Source organism: Prunus dulcis, chromosome 5 (genome assembly GCF_902201215.1).
Source record: "Prunus dulcis chromosome 5, ALMONDv2, whole genome shotgun sequence".
Taxonomy (NCBI): Eukaryota; Viridiplantae; Streptophyta; class Magnoliopsida; order Rosales; family Rosaceae; genus Prunus; species Prunus dulcis.
The window spans coordinates 17,750,835-17,772,231 of NC_047654.1; the positions used below are offsets into that span (position 1 = coordinate 17,750,835).

General features: G+C 38.5%; 3 protein-coding genes across 4 annotated transcripts; all 3 read right to left on the minus strand.

Annotated features, from left to right (window-relative positions):
- Positions 1-1,444: 1,444 nt before the first annotated feature.
- On the minus strand, positions 1,445-2,952 carry LOC117627917 (U-box domain-containing protein 21-like). Its single transcript, XM_034360234.1, has one exon. It carries the CDS (start codon positions 2,863-2,865, stop codon positions 1,513-1,515), a length of 1,353 nt encoding a protein of 450 aa, XP_034216125.1. The 5' UTR covers positions 2,866-2,952; the 3' UTR covers positions 1,445-1,512.
- Positions 2,953-3,806: 854 nt separating this feature from the next.
- LOC117627796 (extra-large guanine nucleotide-binding protein 3) lies at positions 3,807-10,173 on the minus strand. 2 transcript variants are annotated; one of them, XM_034360040.1, is made up of 8 exons: positions 8,899-10,052; positions 8,670-8,807; positions 8,211-8,315; positions 7,911-8,096; positions 6,674-6,851; positions 5,759-5,991; positions 4,887-5,056; positions 3,807-4,763 (listed from the first exon to the last, which is right to left on the minus strand). In XM_034360040.1, the coding sequence occupies exons 1-8, from the start codon at positions 9,940-9,942 to the stop codon at positions 4,181-4,183; spliced, it is 2,637 nt and encodes an 878-aa protein (XP_034215931.1). In that variant the 5' UTR covers positions 9,943-10,052; the 3' UTR covers positions 3,807-4,180. The 2 variants fall into 2 exon arrangements, with proteins under 2 accessions (XP_034215931.1, XP_034215932.1); XM_034360041.1 differs by having other exon boundaries at positions 3,925-4,763; positions 5,759-5,994; positions 8,899-10,173.
- An 807-nt stretch (positions 10,174-10,980) lies between these two features.
- Positions 10,981-13,711, minus strand: LOC117627788 (RNA polymerase II subunit A C-terminal domain phosphatase SSU72). Its single transcript, XM_034360029.1, has 4 exons — positions 13,379-13,711; positions 12,672-12,817; positions 11,375-11,493; positions 10,981-11,288 (listed from the first exon to the last, which is right to left on the minus strand). The coding sequence occupies exons 1-4, from the start codon at positions 13,591-13,593 to the stop codon at positions 11,187-11,189; spliced, it is 582 nt and encodes a 193-aa protein (XP_034215920.1). The 5' UTR covers positions 13,594-13,711; the 3' UTR covers positions 10,981-11,186.
- Positions 13,712-21,397: the final 7,686 nt, after the last annotated feature.

Here is a 21,397-nt window from a genome sequence, read left to right on the forward strand (position 1 = left end):
ATCAAGGATGGTTGCGTGCCATGAATTCCAAGCGTGAGTTGAGATACTTATCCCAGCCTAGAATGTGCGAGCCTTTACATGGTCTTCATTTCATTGGCGTATGTTTTGCTTCAAGTTTTGTTTATACTTGATCTTAGATTCATAGTCATACATACCAAAGAATTCAATAGTTGAAATGAGGTCTTCCATTGCGATAGTCTTGAGTGACCAAGTCTATATCCAAATTGGGAATTTAGTCATCTGTTTACGTACGTATGGCTCGGCTTTTCAAATTTTCGAGTATTGGGAATGATTTGGTATGAATTGCAGCGCAAAATTGGTTTCACATACGCCTGCATTGATCACCCAACCGTCTCCATCTGAACACCCCGATGGAGGGGGGTTTAGTATTTGCAGTAGGATTTGATCCACATTGACCCATCATTCACACGCTTTCATTTCACGACAATTGCCCTTCAAATTTCTCAAGAATAATAATGCATTAATTCAGGCATGATAATCAAAGCACATATCTGATTCTCGAACAAAAGCATCATCAAGTCAAGGATAAGGCAAATTTCTCAAGAGGGTATTCGTATGGGCTTAAGAATAAATTAAAAAATGAATCAAGTCAAGAACTAAGCACACATTTTCTTTCTCGAATTATAGGGTTTTCTTTAACATTTTTGGGAAGACTTAAGGGATTAAATAAACAAATAAAATAGTCTTAATAATCGGATTTTGCCAAGTGAGATCATACCTCCAAACAATGGAACTAACCCAAGTTTTGGGCTTGTATTATATAAGCAGAATAAGACTGCTCTCCTACTGTTTTCCCACTTCCCACATGGAGGAGGGGCTAACTAGTTGAAAAGATTGAAAACGAAAACACATTCTAAATGTGCAATACTTTTGACAGCTTGTCGTTTGTTTTTGGGTTTTGGTAGCTAGCATACAAGCATCTATGAAGTGGCCATGTCCTTATTAGACGAATAAGTTTGGGACGTTTTGGTTAGTTTTTGAAGAGGTGCATAAAATGAGCTTGAGTCGGTACCAACAAGTTGACAATCCCTCCCGGGTCCTAACCAAAAGGATGTATGTTGAATGTTGATTATCATTGCATGATGCATGTGGAATTTTATTTTCTAAAGCATGTTTGGAATGGAACACACATCAATCCCATCCATCACTGCCTGATGACTTAGATTGATATAAGCTATAAAAATGTCAAGGGCCAAGCCAACTTGTTTGACATCTCAAGCAAACAAGCGTTCATATCAAAATACCATTTAAGCTTTATCTACATACACATTGAAATCTCTTTATTCAAACAGACAGACTGAAACATGTGACATCATGTGAAAAGAATGGAATGGAATGGAACTTCTGTTTTCACTTCCCTCTATTCATCTTGCAGTATTGTATTGTATTACAATTACAATTTCAACTTTGGAGAACAAATTAATTGATGAAATGAAAATTTAAGAATTATCAGAAAGAAAAGAATTCATAAATTTTTTCTCTGGACGAAGATCAAAATGACCTTCTAATGTTCTTGAAATCTACAGACTCAATGCATTCCAACCCAGCTCTGTAAGGATTCAGGAGTTTCAAAAGCTCAGTTGTCTTCTCCTTTGTGTTGTCATCACCGCAACGAACCTGTAAAACTAACAGGAGCTTCTGAAATGTACCAACTTGAAGGGCCTCAACAAGAACTCTTTCTTCTTGACTGCTTGCACACTTGCACAGCTTCCAAATAGCAGAAATTGAATACTCAGTCGCCATTTCTGATACCCTCAAAATCTTCTTGACCAAGACAGGTATAGTGAGAGCATTAGCATAGGCCTTTTCCCTCCCATCTTGGAAATCGCAAAGACTATCCAAAACACCCAAAGCCCTCTCACATATGCCCCTTTCAGAGTCGACAAGAATTTCCAACAATATGGAAACTAAACCCATCTCCAGAAATGCTGATTTGATCTTCTCACTAGATTTAGAAGAAGAAGATGATGATGATGATGATGAAACCAAGTAGAAGACCACCATCAGAGAAGCCTTGGTAATCGTCGGAGAAATTTTCTCTCTGATGAAGTCGAAAAGTACCTCATTCACTCCACCAATCTCCGCCAACGCATCAACATGTTTATTCCGGTCATGGCAAGCAAGAAGCTCTTTCAATGCTAAAATAGCATTTTGCTTTACTGAAAGATCATCACTCATCTTGAGAAACCAAACCATGCCGTGCAACGAAGCCTGAGACCCCAAGTATTTGTGGGCTTCCTCATCGAAAGCTGGAAGCATCCAACTCAGCGCAGACAATATCTCTTCACAAACGGTGGCATTTCTCTTTATGCAATCAGTTGCAAAAGAATCAAAGGCACCAGCTAGAACAGAGGCCGTCCCATTCTCCGAGATGCACCGCTTGTTGCGTTCGCTCTCAGCTCCCCACTTCTTGATTTTGTGCACACATTCTAAGCAGCCATGTTGATCCAAACGTCTAGCAGAGGCTCCGATGCTGAAAAGAATCTCAGAGACCTCCATTGGCAAGACAGGAATTCTGGGTGTTGGGACACGTTCGATGCCATAGTGCTTGTTTTGAGTGCACCACTCTTGAATCATTCTTCTGAGACTATGGTTGGGAATCTGATCAAAGTTTCTCAGCACCTGATTTGTTACCGGGCAAGTGAAATTCCCGGCTTCGAGCCACGTGTCAATACTCTGTCGATCGTAGGTTATTCCGGATGACAATGTAACCGGATCCTTCATCAGGTCCAGCGATATTGGGCACAGGAAGTGGTTTGGGATGAGGGCTTCCATGTCTAGGTCCCGGGGCTGCTTTTTCTTGGTGCCGTGGCCTGTTCTCCTTCTTGTCCACCCTAAAACCATTGCTTGCTGATTAGCTAGCACAGATTAAGTTGATCAGAAAAGCAGTGAGAGAAGTTGATTCTTCTGTTTTTGTTGGTGGTGTTTTTTGTTTGTGAAAAAATAGGAGGGGAGGTGATGGTGTTTATATACTAATAATACTATATGTTGTTCCGGCCACAACTTTTCAGGTTTTCATACACGCGGTGTTCAAAGATGAGACCATTTTGCATATGGAGAGAAATGGGAAAGAATTGAATAAGTAAACAAATTGAAGCAGAGGGTTTTAGGAGTAGTACAATTTGAATGTTGACCGTTGAAGCTTTGAAAGTTTTAAAATTAACCGTCAAAAGCGGGGAAGTGGTAAAAGTAAGCTCTTCCTTCATGGGCCTCAAATGTACCAAATAAACGAATTATGTTTTTAAATTATGATGAGCTACTTTAAGTATGGGGTTATGTATGAGGATGAGGTTTTGACGCGTTGACCGAGATTCTTTTCTTCTTCTTCTTCCGTTTTTTTTTTTTCTTAATCTGAAATTCTGAATCAGATATGACGAACAAGACCGATATCCCAGCTGTTACATTTTTTTTTCATTTTTTCTTGCAAGTCTTTTAAAAAAAATATATTTATTTGAAAACGGAAAATTACAAGCGAAGTAAAAACCACCGAAGCACGCAGGCCCAAACAAATCGAAGTAAAAGAAAGAGAACATCAATTTTTTCTTGTAAGTCTTCATTGGTGTTTTTTTAATTTATTTTTTTTCTTCGTAGTATGTAGTAGGAGAAAAGGAAAAACAAAAAAGTCAGTCACCTCAACTTTGTAAGAACGAGTCCTAGGCTCCTCCTTATCAGACTCTATCAGCTGCAAAAGGTTTGACTTTGAAGGAGTCGTTGCCCAAAATACCATCCACTACATGCAAATTGCAATACAAACTCCAATGACATTCATTTGGCAAGCAAGTTTCAGTACACGCCCCATTAAAACCCAGGGGGATAATTTGAATAAATAAAACATTCTAACCTAAAAACCTTTACAGCAGTTGCTTTTTATTCATGTTTGAATGCTGTACAGACAAAAACTCCTGTCGAAATGAGCTTATTTTACAAATCAATTTTTAATCATGTACCTAATCAGAAAAGATTGTCAACCAAGCTCGAAAACAAATCCAGCCTAAGTCGAAAACAAATCCAGCCTAAGAATAAAAGAAAGGAAAAGAAAGAATTGCAGCCTAACTGACTTCACTACCCATCCTTCCATCAGTTAATCAAATGGAAGCACAAGGCCTTCAATCTTTCACTTCACAGTGCTGACTTGCCAGAGCAAGGTAGAATATTGGGTTTATTCTTGCCTGACATAAGGAGAAGAACTCATCTCCGTGCTGTAAAATGAGTCATCCCCATTCATAGCAAAGAAATTATCATTCTTTTCATCATCCCACTTAAGGATCTCCCTTATGTACTTGAATGCCTCATCAACTGAGGTACCCGCTCGAGCTCGGGTCTGCGCCACAAACAACTTCTCACCAGTTATGGATGAATACAGCTCTTTGAATTTCACCGCCACATAATAATATGCTTGCTGTGCCAGAGACTGAATATTACCGTGGGGCTTAACGGGGCTGAAGTCCTGCAACCACTCACAGACAGACAAAGGAACCTGGTTTATCTTGGCTTCGAAGGCATCATACTTGTTCAGCAAGAGCACAAACGGAGTGTTCCTGAAACACGGATGCCTCACCAAACTCTCAAACAAATCTCTGCTTGCCAGCATTTTATTACAAAGAAGACCACTACCCTGGGCCCACATTTGATCATAGTCACTCAATGCGACACAAAATATCACCGCCCTCACATCTTCAAACATTTCCAGCCATTTGCAACCATCATTCAATCCTTTGGAATTAATGCGAATGAGTTGATACCTGAGACAAGACTCAACCTAGTGAGCAACAGATTTATGGTTTTCATCGGAAGCAACAAAAAAGAAGAAGCAAGAGCACAAGATAGAAAGCACTCGATTGAAGGTGAAAGGATGAAGATTTTACTTGGTCAAGGGAGGGGGGCATTCATAGTTTTCATTGTATAGCTCAGACATAGCACTTCTATCATCAAAAGAAAATTCCATAAAGGCAAGCCCATTGCTTTGAGTAACTCCCTCAGCATATAAAATGTCATTCTCGGAAGGCTCATACTCGTTACTTGATATTTCTATAGCCTGTTGAAAATGAAACACCAAACATCCGTGAGGATAACAACTGAAGTTTGGAAATTTAGTTGTACTAACGGAAAAAAAAAAATGCAATCCAAGCTGCTTTGAAATTTCTCCATTTATTTACCAACCAATGGAACCACATTTATGCCAACTTACCTAATATTAATTTAAGTAAATGTGGAAGACCATTAACTAAATTTGAAAATACCATTAGAGGAATAATACCAATTCAACAAATCTGATCTTTCAAACAGAAATATGAAATTTGATAATCCAGTCTACTCTTACTAAATTAATATTTATTTAATACCCTGCATTCTGAATAGAGGATTCCTTTCAGAACAAAACAAGAAAGACCATAAAACTAAAGCTGTCTGTCAGTGTCGCACGAAGTATTCCTGGCAATTTTGATCAGCAATCCTACTGATGGATGGATGATCAAACCATAACCTTACCCAGACTTGGGTTAGACTCGTAAAGAACTAAATAAAAATAATGCAGTGGAGGTAAGTTGATGAGTACTAACACAAGAAATGAGAGATAATAAGAAAGTGGGAAGTCAAAGCAATCAAGAATTTAGTAAGGACATGTAATGTAAAATGATCACAAGAATGAGTTAAAAGATCTAAAATGGAGCAAAATAAAAGATTAATCTGAATAAAGTTGGAACCAAAAGATGCAAGGCCAAAACGAGGAATGACTAACCCGATCTAAGAAATATTTGGCAACTTCAGGAAGGCAATGTAATTCCTCCCTCCTCTTGTATGTTTCCTGGATAGCAGAATCTTTCCATACTTCATCTACAATAGGAGCATACTCACGTGTAGCAGCAGGGAAGAATGCATCCAAGTCTCCCGTTGCCATGATATCCAGTAACCAGTCAGAAAAGTGCTTGAACCTTTGGTTGATTGCATAGATGCATTGTTCACTTTCATCAACTACTGTTTCACACAAAGTCATTTCACAGTCAACCACTGCTTAAGGTTCATTCATGCCTACAAGCAGAAAACCAAATAAGCAAAATGTTCTATATCTCTAATAACATGTTGAATTCCTCTTCAATCAGTAGGAAATTCATATTAATGACAATGGGACGTTATTTATTTGATGTTTACAATTAGGTTAGACAGTCCCGATCTCTTGGACTACAGGGGTCTACGAGATTTGTGGTCATTTACCGTTGGATGTAAATTCAACGGTTCACTCACTCTTGCACTCCTTTTAAGAAACTTTTTTGAACCATTGGATTAATATCCAACGGTGGGTGGCCACAACATCTTGGACTCCTGTGGTCCAAGAGATCGGAACTGTTAGGTTAGATATAACATGAAATTTCATCAACACTGACCCCAGTTGCTTGTGTCGAGATTGACAAAAGTGTTGGAACAGACAGAAAAACAGCTACCTACCTACCAAGTCCACTTCGATACAACCAACTAAAAGACTCTTAGATATATGCTGTTTCAAAGATGGAGATAACAAACAGCTACCTGCCTAAGCGTCCAGTTAGTCGAAGGAACAATTTTCATCAGAAAAAGGAGAAAATGAAAGTCATTTCATTATCTGACCCCCAAAAAAAAAAAAAAGTCATTTTCATTAACTTATTACATAAATAGAGACCTGAAGGAGATTCTTCAGCAGCCGACGAAGTAGCCCTATTCTCTGTCAATGCTTCCTCTTCAAAACGTTCTCGGCCCTCAAGTAGTATACTTAGATACTTGTACATATTGCTCTGAATCATGAGCTTGATGTTCTGCAGCTCTTCAGGAGTGAACTTGTTTCCATATAAGAACTTAGCCTGTTCCACAGAAAAAAGAAGAAGAACATAAGCATTTTTAAACTGCAATTCTATTCAAAAAGCATGACATAGTATGCCCATACAAAGAAATAAAGCTTCTGATTCAAAAATTAATTAATTAATTAATTAAGCCCTGGGGGTTTTCGCTAACCGACTCCAACGTATGATGCAATTTGATTATCCGCAAAAGGAAAGTTAGTAGATTAAATAGACTTGAATCCTCTTGCTTTGTAATATCCTTATTTTGAATCTGAACTCTTCACACAAAATCTAATCGCTCATACTATGCTAAAGGCATAAATTAACCTTCCTAAGGTTAACGCCATCTCTTCTATACTCTCTTTCTTCTTTTTCTTTTCCCTATCCTCCCATTCCGGAATTCTGCATCTGGTTCTCCCTTTGTTTTTCACATTAATTCCTTAACTCTCATGCAGTAAAATCAAGCTTGTGGCTCTGGAAAACACATATTGAGTTTTCATCATTAGTAAAAGCTTCTATTTTATCACTTTCAACAGTGGAGGACTGAAATAACTTATCTACAATGAATCAGCGATCGAGCTGATTGAATTGCCTCTGCTTCTAGTATTAATCTAGATCCACAAAAATATGCAGCATACTCTTAGCTACTTTTGAGGTTTTACCATACATTCTAAGTTCCAAGTTGAGGCTTTTCAGTAAAAACAGCCACCGGTTTCAAGAAATGACTGCAAACCACATAATGACATAAAGGAAGATAAGGTAGGTCCACTATCACAAGAAAGGCAACACCTTTTTAATTGTCAATTTACGAATATGTCACGAATCACGAAGACAAGGTAAATGGAACTATTAACTTCCCTTTTGTATTAAGTGAAACAACTTAAATTCTGAATATTCGATTGTTGAACACTAAACCAACAAGCATTTGCTCTAGGAACAAAACACATGATAGGGTAAATCTATACAAAAGTCTTGGTTGACTGGAGCAGAAATTAGAAAACACGTGAAATAAAAAAAGGACAAAGCCATGCTGGCACCCTAAAAGAGGAGGGGCTGGAAGAAAATCAAAAAGACGCATACCTGCTTGAAGATGGTGCTAGTTCCAGATCCCTCCAAGCCAAATAACAGAAGTTTCTGAACTCTTCCCTGTTCCAAATATTCAGGGACTGACCTACTTGAAGGTGTTGTAGGATCTTCATTTGTCCCGTGTTGATTACCAGGTGGTACAGGCAATGAGAATAATGAACAAATGAAACGAGTGGATGCCTGCCTACCAAAAACCAAATTGCAACTGTATAAAATTTCGACTCAAAATCATCTGCCAAAGTTTCAAACTCAGACCAATCAACAAATATCCAAAATTCATGGTAACGAAAGAACCTTTCCCCATATATTCCCTTTAATGTTATTTTGACCTTCCTCCTCATAAGATCCATCATCATACACCCAGAAATGAGTATCTGGAGGGCACTGCACTTTGGCCAGCTGAAATATAAAAGGCAAGTAATAAGGTTCATCTTATCGCAATTAAATAAATCACGTAGCAAACATAAAATTTCATGCAGGTCCATCTTATTGTTACCTTCAGTTAGAAAACTGCCACTAATCACACTATTACCTAATAAACTTACTTATGATGGGAGATTCTATGGTAATTAGCAAGGCATTCATGTTCAATGCAAACACTTCTTTAACCTTTTGACTGACAGGTTCACTTTTTCAAAGTATGGTTTAGGGTTTAGATTTCCAAATGGCGCTGGTTTGTTCGTATTGAATATGAACCCTACTGCAGACCGGACTCGTTCACTAGGGACTTTTGGGGATTCATTGCGAGCATACCTTCAACACCCTACGCTCAGTCTTGGTGATCTCTCGGCCATTCATGAACACTTTGGTGTTCCCGTTGCTTGCATCGAACCGGAGCTTACCTCCAACATTCAGTTTTGAACTAATGATCCTGTCGGGCTTCTCTCCCTCCTGAAATCAAATAAAATTAACTATAAACATATAAAAACATGCAACACGATGCTGTTAAATGCTCATCCAATATATATATAAAAAAACTCACCTTGCCCCAAAGGCCAGAATCTTTATCGTACCAATACCTCCCAGGCTTCAACTTCTGAGGAGGCAATTCACAGCCCAAAATCTCAGCCAGTTCTTCTTCCCTCAACAGCCTCCCATTCACAACTAACTGCTCGGGTCGAAGCTGATTGGCAGGGCACTCCTTCTCGGCCTTCATTATCTGCCGAATCTCCAAAGGGCTGCAAACCCTTGACAAGATCCTTGAACACTTGCCCAAACTCGACCTCTTGGACTCGTCTATTGGCTGCCCAATGCAGCTCACACATTTACGCCCCTCTGGCATCGACCCCATGGCTTTAAGCAAGCAATTGCTACAGAACTTGGCGTCGCACACCAAACACCACTCTCTCTCCTTCAATCTGTTCCCTTTTCCGCACCTGCTGCAAATCCCTCTCTTATTCGTCCGCCTCCCAGGCGAAGAAGCCCATGCAATCGGCGATCCCACTGGTTCGGTGGCGCTCGATTGCGGCGACGAAGACCTATCAGCCTCGTTATCGTTTTCGTGGTCGTCTTCGTTCTCCGAATCTCTTGGCGTATTGAAAGTCACGACGGCCGCTCTCTTTCCTCCGGTGGTTTCCATCGGTTTCTGCTGGGGATTCGAGTCTTGAACTGGTAATTCAGAGCTAAAACCTTGGTCTGCTCCTTCGAATTCCGATCCTTCCCTGTCGTTTTGCAAATCGAGTTGCGACTTCGGAGCCGAAGAAGAGGTCGTGCTACTGCTGCCCGGCTCTTTTACACCAGCACCGTTCCTGACCCGATTGAAGCGCGAGAGCTTCTGAGCGACCGGCACAGCTACCGGAATGGAAGAGAGGTCTGAAACCGAAAGGGAAGTTACAGAAGAAGTTTGAAGGGAGTCGATTTGAACTGGATCAACCCTGGGGAGGTCGTCGTCGGGCAAGGGAGGGCCTTGGTATTCGACTGCGATTGAGTAGTCGAGGTGCTCTTCGTCGGGCAATGGTGCGCCAGCAGGCAGCATCTTTCTCAGGAGGTCCTTCCAGCTTTTCTCGTCCTCTGCTTCCGAAGCCATAGCGAGGGAGGGCTGTTTGGTTCCCGAGAAAAAGCTCGGGAAAGCGAAAGAGAGAGAGAGAGAGAGAGGGAGAGAAAGAAAGAAAATCAAATGAATGAAAGGTGGGTGGGTGGGTGTGTGTGTAAGGAAGAGCTGCGTGGGGGCGAGAGTTGACACGAAGAGGAGCAGAGAGCAGTTGGGGGAAGTTGGCAGAGAGAAAAGAGAGTGTGGAGGGATTTCGTTTCCGTTAAAGAGTTGATGTCAACGATGATGCTGACAATTTTTAAGATTTGAAATTGATTTCGTTTCCTATAAAATATTATTCGAAGAGGAAGAAGAAAGGAAATGGAGGAGGAGGAGAAAGTTTGATCTTTCCTTTGACAGTTGACACACTACTTACTTGTAACTTGTTACAATACGACTGTGTCGTCTTCACACACAAGCACAATATATGAAAAAACAAAAAAACAAAAAATTTGCTGCTGCTCTCTCTCTCTCTCTCTCTCGCATTTTTTTTAATGTTTTTTCCCTCTAAATTTCTTTGTTCCTACCTACTTAATCGAATCCTATAACACACCCCCCCAGCCCCACAACACTTTTACTGTGCTGAACTGCAATGGAGCTTTTCTATTAATTTTATTATTAGCTATTCCTTAACACAACTATACTGGGTTTCGAAGATTTTAAGATCCTTTAGCACAACTTAGTTAATGCAATTATTTTGGAGAAAATGTTCAATATGCCTTGTGTATTCATCTTGTTCAAGACATGATTTAATTTCGTAACGTGTTTTATGTGTTTTAATTTCGTAATCTGATTTTGTAAAGAGAAAGACACACACATAACTACTGTACCATCAATTTAAATGTCTCATTGAAATTTAAATTTTGCTACAATTTTTATTAATACAATTCCTTTAATTCAAAAGATAAATTTTTTTGGGAGAATGATTGTCAGCAACATTTTAACTGCTACAATTTTTCTCTTATTTTGCATTGTTTTCACCCAGTTAATGAAATTTTATTCGCAAAACCTAACCCAACTGTTGACAACATAAAATGGCATCAGAATAGTTTTGTTAATCAATCCAAAAACACAGCCTTGTTATCCCTCAGTGGGGCTGAAACATAAACACTTATGCTGCCACTGATAATTTTCAAGCGCATGTAGTCTCGTATTGAAATTGGAAAACAACTAGTGGCTAATCACATAAATTATCAGCAACAATGGAATTGGTTGCTGGAAATTTTCCTAAAAGTACAATTTCAATAAAATGAGATGCTATACAGTAATTTCCGCCGCTGCTGTTTCTCAAAACCATTCACGATATCATCTATTGAATCCTCCCATGATTCAGCTGCTTCAATCTAGGCAAAACAACAGCCATAACATACCACCCATCAGTATTTTGCATTACAAATTATTGACAATCAGTGCAACCATAAATACAGACCTCTTGACAAAGATCTAAAGCAAGACGAGCTCCCACAGCTGCCTCCTCGTGGTTATCTTTTACCTCCAGGTTGATTATCAGTGCACACTTCTTAAGAACATGGTCCCGGTTGTTAAGATCTATACATTGTTGCACAGGGGTCAGACAAGCAAACAAGGATGGCTTCTCCAACTTACAGATTAACCACATAGTTGTTCATAAAATTAAAAACAAATGGTGCCACAATCTTTGAAGCTTCTTTTCCAGTGTGAACCAAAGGTTCAAAACTGAAACATAAGCGCATATGGTTCATGTTCTAAATAGATAACAAAACTACAGGCAGAAGTATAAAAGTAAAAATTCCTTAATTCACCTAAAGATAACTCTAAACACTAAAATTTTGATCAATTTTAACAAATTAACCATTAGATTATGTACCAAAAGTAGAGCACTTAAAAGGGAAAGATTTGATTTTGTGAGATACTTCAAGTGGCAGACTATGAAATCAAACCCATAGAGAAATCTGATGAAAACCCTGTCTCATTAACAAATTGCCATATTTTAAAACCATAAGAAGAGGCCCTCACTCCGATGGGCAACGGCCTTCTCCAGGAAAAATATCTCCAAGTTTAAAGCAAGCAGTCTAAAGCTAACACATTCCAATTTTCTACTTTAGTAGTCTCCAGCTCTGGCTTTAACACTACTCTAAAAATTTCAAAATCTTCCCGTTTAGAATAAATTCTTCCACAAGCTCAACTAAAGAAACGGAAACCCTCAACGATCCAAAAAGATCTGTATCCAAAAACCCTCACAAGATATAAACTTTACCTTTTCCTTGAGATTTCAGCATCTCTTAGACTCTAAAACCAGCAACTCTGTTGTATGTATAAAGTTCTAATTTGCATGGGAACCTTGACACTCCAAGTTTCTTATTTTCTTAATATTCCCCCGCAGCAAAAGATCAAGTTTAAAATTTCCCTTGTTGTCCCGTTTCCATTACCATCTCCATTGGTTAAGCTGACAGGAATCATATGTCTATAACTTAAGAGCTCAAGTTAACTTGCCAATTGTATCAGGTCATCATCATTGCTAGAATAAAAATTCTAAGACTGATATTCTCAAGAGAACCAAGAAACACTACCTCGAATTCATATTCCAACACTCGAATTCATATTCCAACAGCTCAATAGATAGAGATTGCCAAGAAACAAAAAACAGCAAAGGAAAGAACAGCATTCAATTATTTCATTTTCAGAGTGCTGTACTATTGAAAGCCATAATATGCAAGCCATAAATAGCAGAAGGGAGTATTACCAACCTTCAAGAACCATGTCAAAAACCTTTTCTTCGAATGTAAATACCACATCGAAGGAACCGTCAGCAGCATTATCTTGCCACCGCTGAGGTGCCAGTTTGACCGTTGAGTTTCTTTTAAGCATAGGCAAAATGCCATTACGCTTGTACCTGCACTCTTGCTGTCAAGGTTTCACTTTGCTTTTAAATGAAAAAGGCACAGCTCACAATCCAGAGTACGCACATACATTTCAATTCATACGTCCTAAAAAACTGAACTATTGTTATTGAGAGCAACCAATCGAATTATACATAAGATTCAACAGGATAATTTCATTGCCCAGAAATTATCAGACTGCCCATTCAATTGCCAAATCTTGAAGCTTTAAGCCTACAATCTTAGTTACATACTAGTCCAGCTCGAATATAAGAAACCCAAACATTATGAATTCAAGGTGCAAAGATGATCTTTTTATTTTTAATGTTTTCTTGGTAATTTAAGGAATTTATTTATTACTCAAATATCAATGACCCATAACCCCTTACAGGCAGAACTGAAAGCAAGATAAGAAACTAAAAGATCCAAAATTACAAGAAGAACTAAAAGAAAAAGGGGGAATCAGAACCGCTTAGATTATGACCATTGACATGACCCACAGGCTCTAAAACCCAAAGCATCGAAAAACCTAATTGAATGAAATTGAAAGAAGAAAAAAGTTTAGAGGAGGATACAGTTCGGGGTCTTTTCGCCTAAGATCGTCGAACATCTGCTTATAAGGAGTTCCAAAGTCGTAAACGTTGGGTTCTCTGAGGGAAGGACCAGGGAGCTTAACGTGGGCACCAGTGCCGTAAGACGAGACGTCGAAGCCTTGCCTCTTGAGGAGCGAGTGAGCCTCCATGCTTCGGTTCTGGTTCGACGAACACACCATGGCGTACCGGAACTTCATGGCAGACACTGAACACACCACTGCGAACTCTCTCTCTATCCGATTCACAATACGACGACGTCGGGGGCTGGGGCTGGGGCTGCGTGGGTTTTTTTTTTCACTTCTTCAGTATTGTCAATTTCTTTTCTCTTCAAGTAAATAGTATTGTCAAACGTATAGCAGTGCTGCTATACAGTATACTCCATAAACTAGTATATTTAATAGTATAGCCGCGCGGCTATACTCCATACATAGACCATTCTAATCGTATCGCCGAGCGGCTATACTTCATAAATTATAAATTTAATAGTACAGCCGCGACGGCTATACTCCATAAATAGCATTAGTCTAGCCGCGCTGCTATACCCCATAAATAGTATATTTAATAGTATAGTCGGACGGCTATACTCTAAAAAAAAGAATATTTTTCCAGTAGGCCGAACGGCTATAAACCATAAAATAGTATATTTAATAGTATAGCCGCACGGTGATACCTTATATATAGAATAATTTAAAAGTAAAGGTGTGTTGTATATTCCGCACAACGAATATTTTAAAAGTATAGTCGCGCGGCTATACTCCTATACTCCATAAATAGAATATTCTGACAGTATTGCCGCGCGGTAGACGCCATAAATAGTATATTTAAACATACAGCGGCTATACTACATAAATAAAATATTTTAACAGTATAGCCGCGCGGCTATACTACATAAAAGAGCAGAATCTTGATTTCGCTTTTTTAATTAGTTTAATTAGTAGTTGAGTTTTAATTATTATTTACTTAGTGAATCATTAGTATTTAAATATTTTATCAAAGAGAAAATTTAAATACTATTTAAATACTATTTATTAAGTAATATATAATTTATGAAGTTAATTAAAATATTTAATACTAATTATTTACTAAAGAAATAATAATTAAAATATAATTACTAATGAAAGTAATTAAATAAAGCTAATATTTTATTTGATTACTAAATTGATATTTATTTTCCAAAATATCTCTCCCGACGAACTTTCGTCGGTATAGGTCTATCATGGCGCAAATTTGCCAATTAGACCTCTCCCAACGAACATTCGTCGACAAAGGTTAGTTTCGTCGGGAGAGGTCTAATCTGGCAAATATTTGCCGACATAGATCTGTGCAGACAAGGTTTTGTCTGGAGAAGTTTTTTTTAAAATAAAAATATAAAATATAAATTTAGTTTCTTTATTTTAGTTTTTTTGTCAACTTCTTTAGTTTAATATGTGTAATTAAGTAACATCTTAGCTTTTTTTAATTATTTTAATTAGTAATTATGTTTTAATTATTATTTCTTTAGTTAATATTTAAATATTTTGTTTAATAAATAGTAATTAATTATTTTAAATTATTTTGCGAACATTGTTTTTGTTTTTTATTTTTTTATATTAAATAATAATTAAAACATAATATATTTAAATAGTATAGCCGCTAGGCTATGCAGTTTGAAAATTCAAACTTATTTAAGGAAATATGACAAAGAACACCTAAAAAGATAAGCAACCTCTTTATATCATTTCTCATGCACATGCAACACACGAAAAATGCATAAATTTTCCCTCAACCACAAGCGCACACTAGGGAACAAACCTATAATGTAAATGTAATAACCCAAAACAAAATATCTAAAAAGTAACAAAATATCTAAAAAGTAGGATTAATATCTTCTAGCAAAAAGACGATTTTGCCCTCGCATATTTTAATAGGGGAAAAATTGACTTTTTGATCGAGAAAGAATTTGGCAATTCTGCTTGCATCGTTGCGTAGAGCATGGCGAAACGAGTCCGTAGACACGGAGTAGACTCGAATCGGAGTTGTAACGAAGAAAATACGATCAAAATACCGCGAAGGGCAAAATGGTAATTTGAACAAAAAGTCAGATTTTATCCCTTGTCTCTCCTCTCTCTCTCTCTCTCCTCCCGATTCGACAGCAGCCCGACCTCCCTCCCTTCTCGACGTCGCCCCGGCCACCACAGGCCAAGCCGATCTCCGCCATTGGTACCAAAAGAACCACCACTCACCCGCCGTCCTTCCCCGACCCGTCGCCGCCCCTGCCGTGGCCGGAGCTCGCCGGAAACAGCCATTTTCTGCCGATTTTCAGTTCGAACTTCCATCTCTTCGTTCTCCTTCAATTCTCCACCAAATCGATAGAGTAAGGTATGGTTTCTCAGCTATTTTTTATGCTCTAACTGATGGATTTTGGGTTTCGATCGATTTTGGCTCTAGAATACTCGATTTTCAACTTGAAAATCGGTCGAACTTCGGCCGCCGTGATCGGCCATTTCTGGCCACTTTTTGGGGTATGTCCAAGAACAAAGGTGACTCCAAATGGGGTGTTTTACCTAGGATAGGAGTTTGGAGTCTTGGTTCCGAGTTTTTTCGGCAACCCATAATCGCTTTGGACACCCAATCTGCCTACACGTGTGGACTAGGGTGGTGAAGTGACTCTATGTAGTTTTGTGATCCTCGTGTCGCCACGAGCGCGTAGCATTTCACGGATCTTGATTTGGAGTCCGTTTGAGCCCTGAACGGATTTTTCATATTGCGCGATCCTTGGGTGCAGTGTCGTTGAGTCGTTGGATCGCACTCAATTTTGGATATGTCATACTACATGATTCCAGGATCGTGTAGGATTCGACGGATTGCGAATCGGAATCCCGGATACTCCGAAATCGCGAACCCTGGGGCTAGGGTTTGGATTTTAAGCGATAACGCGATTTTGGCTAATCCGACCGTCCGTTTCGGACCAAATTCGCAGAACATGGTTCCTTCTCTATGAGGAATCTTCAGAGAAGCCCAGATTGGCCATCGGAGATCATGGATCCCACGGATCCCGGATCGGCCGATCTGGCAGCTTATCGCTTAGTAAAGTTTCGGGTCTTCCATGACCGTTTTAACTGTCTGAAAAGCTAAAGTGGGCATAGGAGTGACTTAAAAGTGAGTGCACATATTTCTAGGAGCCGGGGCAGGGTGTTTAATTTAATTCTTTTATTCAGCAGTTTATTAATTTATTATTTATGGTTAATCAGGCACCAGAGGTCCGATCGACCCACATGAGGGACCTTCGAAGGGTCCAGCTAGCTCGAACCATCAGTGAGTGGACTTTCTTTCATAAAGGATTTTATATAAATAAGTTATATAAAGAATTTATATAAATGAGTTTACATAAATGATTTTATATTGATTTTATATAAATAAGTTTTTATAAATGAGTTTATCTGAATAAATTTCAGTATTTGATCTTGAATAAGTGTTATTGCATGTGTTCCGACCATGAATTGTAGCGTAAAATATCTTTACTTTTATATTACTTAGTTGAGCAGCAGACTTGAGATTTGTGATACAGAAATAGCAGCTTAACTCAGATTTATCATATTACAGAGAATTATCAGGTTTTTCTAAAATAGTTGTTTTAGAACCACCATGTACCCGCCTTTTATTTGGTGATTACCCTCAGACGGACCGATGTCTACGGACATTCAGTCTGTTTACAGTTCAGTCAGTGCACTTGACTTTGCCTCACGAGTTTCGGGGACGCTCGGACCGTGAGTGCCAGGATTTGCGGCTCGGCAGACTTGGCGTCCCGAGACCTGCCAGGATTTGCGGCTCGGCTGACTCTGTGTCCCCGAGACCTGCCAGGATTGCGGATCAGGCTAACTATGGTCCCCTGAATCCTGCCAGAGCGGTTCGAGCCGACTTTGTGTCATCGAGACCTGCCAGCGGATCAGGCTGACCATAGTCCCCTGTATCCTGCCAGTTTGCGCTCGGATAGACTGCGTGTCGCCCGAGACCTGCCAGGGGAATTGACGGATTGACAGGGGTACAATTAGGTGGTAGTTTTAAAGGAATTTGAGCACTTTTATGCAACTATTGATTTCAATCATTTTATATCAGTTTTCTCATTATTCGTGCATGTTTTATATCTCCATATAATTGTTCAGTTTTACGAATTTATATACATACGATTATAGATATTTAGATGAATACCTTATATTAAACACAGTCAAACCTTAGCTTTACTTATTAAATTATTTTTACCTTGGGGGTTATTATGATTATAAACTGTTTTCAAGAACATTACTTGTCCACTCACACTTTCAACTTGTTTTTCGCCCCCAGGCCGTAGAAGTGCGCAGGGATCCACCACCGGGCCACTCTTAGCTTCCGCATCGCCAAGAAACGTAGGATTTTATTGTAAAAGTTCTTGAAATCTTGTAAATTAGTAGAAAATGCTCTGATAACTAGTATTAGTGGAAAACTTGAACTGGTGAATGTTTGGTTGTTTATTCTGGCAGTTGGTGAAAAGTTATTTGCTTGTTTAACATGTGGAAGATTTTGGGTTTGGTCAAAATACAGGGGAGACTCTGCCGAATTTTCAGCAGGAGTCCAAAGAAAGTTTTAATAGTAATTGTAACAGGAGGGGTAAAAAGGTCATTTGCGCCCGACATTCGCCAGGTGTCGGACACACACAGGACTTGGCTCGAATTCCAAAGCGAAATTGGGATCGGGTCCTGTCAGTAAATACGTACCATGTCTAATTGATTCATTATAAAGAATCTTGATTTTCCCTCAACCACAAGCGCACACTAAGGAACAAAGCTTTGTTACAGTGAAATCAAGATTTTTATTGTTGGAAATATATTTAAAGAGTATAGCAGCGCGGCTATACTCCTTGAAAAAGTATATTTAATAGTATAGCCACGCGGCTATACTCCATACATAGAAGATTTTAATAGTATAGCCGTGCGGCTATACGCCATAAATAGTATATTTAATAGTATAGCCGCGCAACTATACCCCATGAAAATATTATATTTAATAGTATAACTTCCCGGCTATACTCCATACATAGAATATTTTAAAAGTATAGCCGCGCGGCTCTTAGTATTGATTGGTTGTGTTTGATTAACCAAGTATCGTCATCCTTTTCTAACATAAAATTTGTTTGGAATGGGTTCCATCACACTACTTGCTGAGCTAGATGATAACTGAATATTATTTATAATGTCATATTTTTTATTGTTTTGTAGCCTCATATATATATATATTTTCCATATACGTAACCAAGTATGTATGAAGGTAATGATATAGAAAACATAGAAATTGATGACGAAGTAATAGAGGAAGACGAAATAAATGAAGAATTTGATGAAGTCATTAATATTTTAGTGATGGCAATTTATGCAATAATACATGTACTAAATCAGTTTCTAATTATGATGCATGGTGAACAAATTGAACGTCCACTAACTCGACGATGAATTACTAGCATTGGATATGACTATATACATCAAGCATTGAATGATGATCTTGCAATCTTCCGGCAAGTATATAGAATGTATCCATATGTATTCCATAAGTTATGCACTATTCTTAGAGAAAAAACACTTTTGGAGGATACAAGATTTATTTGTGTTGAAGAAATGCTTGCAGTGTTCCTACAAATCATTGGCCAAAATACTAGATATTGTGTAACTCGTAATACATTTAGCCGATCACAATTCGCTGCAAGTGAAAATTTTCACAATATTTTAAAGGCCTTGAATTCAATAGCATATGATTTTATGGCTAAACCAGGACAGGCTGTGCTCGCTAAAATAAGGGAAAGTGATGATTATCTAATTATATTAATATTGTAATTATAATTGTCATTATTATAATATGTATTTTTCATAATATGGTTATATTTACATATGAATAATTTTAGGATTGTGTCACATTCCGGGATCAACTCCGCCGTAGCACGATATTGTCCGCTTTGGGCCTCCCTCTCTGCCTTCACGGTTTTGTTTCTGGGAACTCACGAGCAACTTCCCAGTGGATCACCCATCCTAGGATTGCTCTAGCCCCCAACTCGCTTAACTTCGGAGTTTCTATGACTTCGAAGCCAGTGAGCTCCCAAAAGGTCTCGTGCTAGATGGATGCGAGTGTGCACATATAAGGCACATCACCCCTTCTCCATTGGTTGATGTGGGATCTTACAATCCACCCCCTTTAAGGGCCCGACGTCCTCGTCGGCACATTCGCACCACACGGCAGAGTAGCTCTGATATCAAATTGTCATATCCCGGGATCAACTCCGCCGTAGCACGATATTGTCCGCTTTGGGCCCCTCTCTGCCCTCACGGTTTTGTTTATGGGAACTCACGAGCAACTTCCCAGTGGGTCACCCATCCTGGGATTGCTCTAGCCCCCAACTCGCTTAACTTCGGAGTTCCTACGCCTCCGAAGCCAGTGAGCTCCCAAAAGGCCTCGTGCTAAATGGATGCCGGTGTGCACATATAAGACACATCACCCCCTCTCCGTTGGTTGATGTGGAATCTTACAGATTGCATCAGAGCTATTGATGGTACATAAGGGACGAGAAGCAAGCAGCTATGATAATCGTCATGGACAGATATCACAAAATATATTAGCAGCTTGTAACTTTGATTTGAAATTCATTTACGTTCTTAGCGGGTGGGACGGTTCAGCTCATGATTCAAAGCTACTCAGTGATGCTTTATCAAGGAGGAACGGACTTAAAGTGCCCCAAGATAAAATCCTATAAGTCATTACATTATGATTAAATCCACTGAATTTTTTTATTTTAAAATAATCTTTTAAAATCTCATTTGAATACACCCACTAAACCTCCCTTATATTTTCAAAAAAGTCACTATCATCAAAATGCATTTTTCCCTATCTAAAATATATATATATACGAAAAAATAAGGCTCCACTATAAGTGGGACGCGTGGCCCGTTAGGCTATCACTCGTAAGTTCGTAACATATAACCAAAATAAGAAATTTCAGAAAAGCAAATTGGGCTAAATTAGAAATCAATGGCTGTAAACAAGTCCAGTCGATGCAATTCAATGGAGGCCGAAGCCCCAACAAAACAAAGGCAGAGACGATTTTTTGTTTTTGAGTTACAAAGAAAATGTGATTCTCAATTTTTCACAAGAGGACGCAATCCAACATAATCACTTGGAACTCCCAAGTGGGCCCCCAATGCTCTATCCTTATTTGGGTTTCTGGATATATCGCGAAGATTGGCCTTGGGGTACTTTCAATGAAATCATCTCAAAGCAACAACAAAAGTGTGCTATGTGGATTGATGTGGCATGTTCACTTATCACAAAACAACAAAAAAAATTGTATTTTATAATAATAAAATATGTGGGACCTAATACACTTATTTATTTTGAAGTAATCAACATTGTCTTGTTAGGGAGAGTAAGTTTATTTTGCATACTCATTTGACTCTTCCTTTGAAATATGAAAATAGTATGTGGCAAGGCAAATAAAGTTTACTTACTCTTTTACCTCTTCTAGTGGAGATGCTTTTAGACTGGGTTTGTTTGGAAGTGATTCTAGAGAGGTAAATAATCACTTTTATAGATAATCACTTTAAGTTATTATATGAAAAAGCACGTGAGATATGCTTCTCTCCAGAATCACTTAAAATCACTTATGGAGAAAGAAATGTGAAGTGTTTCTTTACAAAAGTAATTCAAATCTATTCTGAATCACTCTCAAACGAGCTCCTAGTATTATTCTACAAGGTTTGGTGAAGCCATGAAACTGGAAAGTCCTAAGAAAGCCATGTTTTTATATTTTTGCACTTAAAATATAAACTTATTAGGAGCTTCTCTACCAGAATAAAAACTAAATCCCACCAAATAGTCATAAACTTAGGATCTTCTCCTGCTGTACAAATTATTTTTTTTTAAAAAAAAAAAAAGGATGTTCTCTACATATATATATATATATATATATATATATATATGTCTAGTTGGAATGTTGTTTGGGCTTTG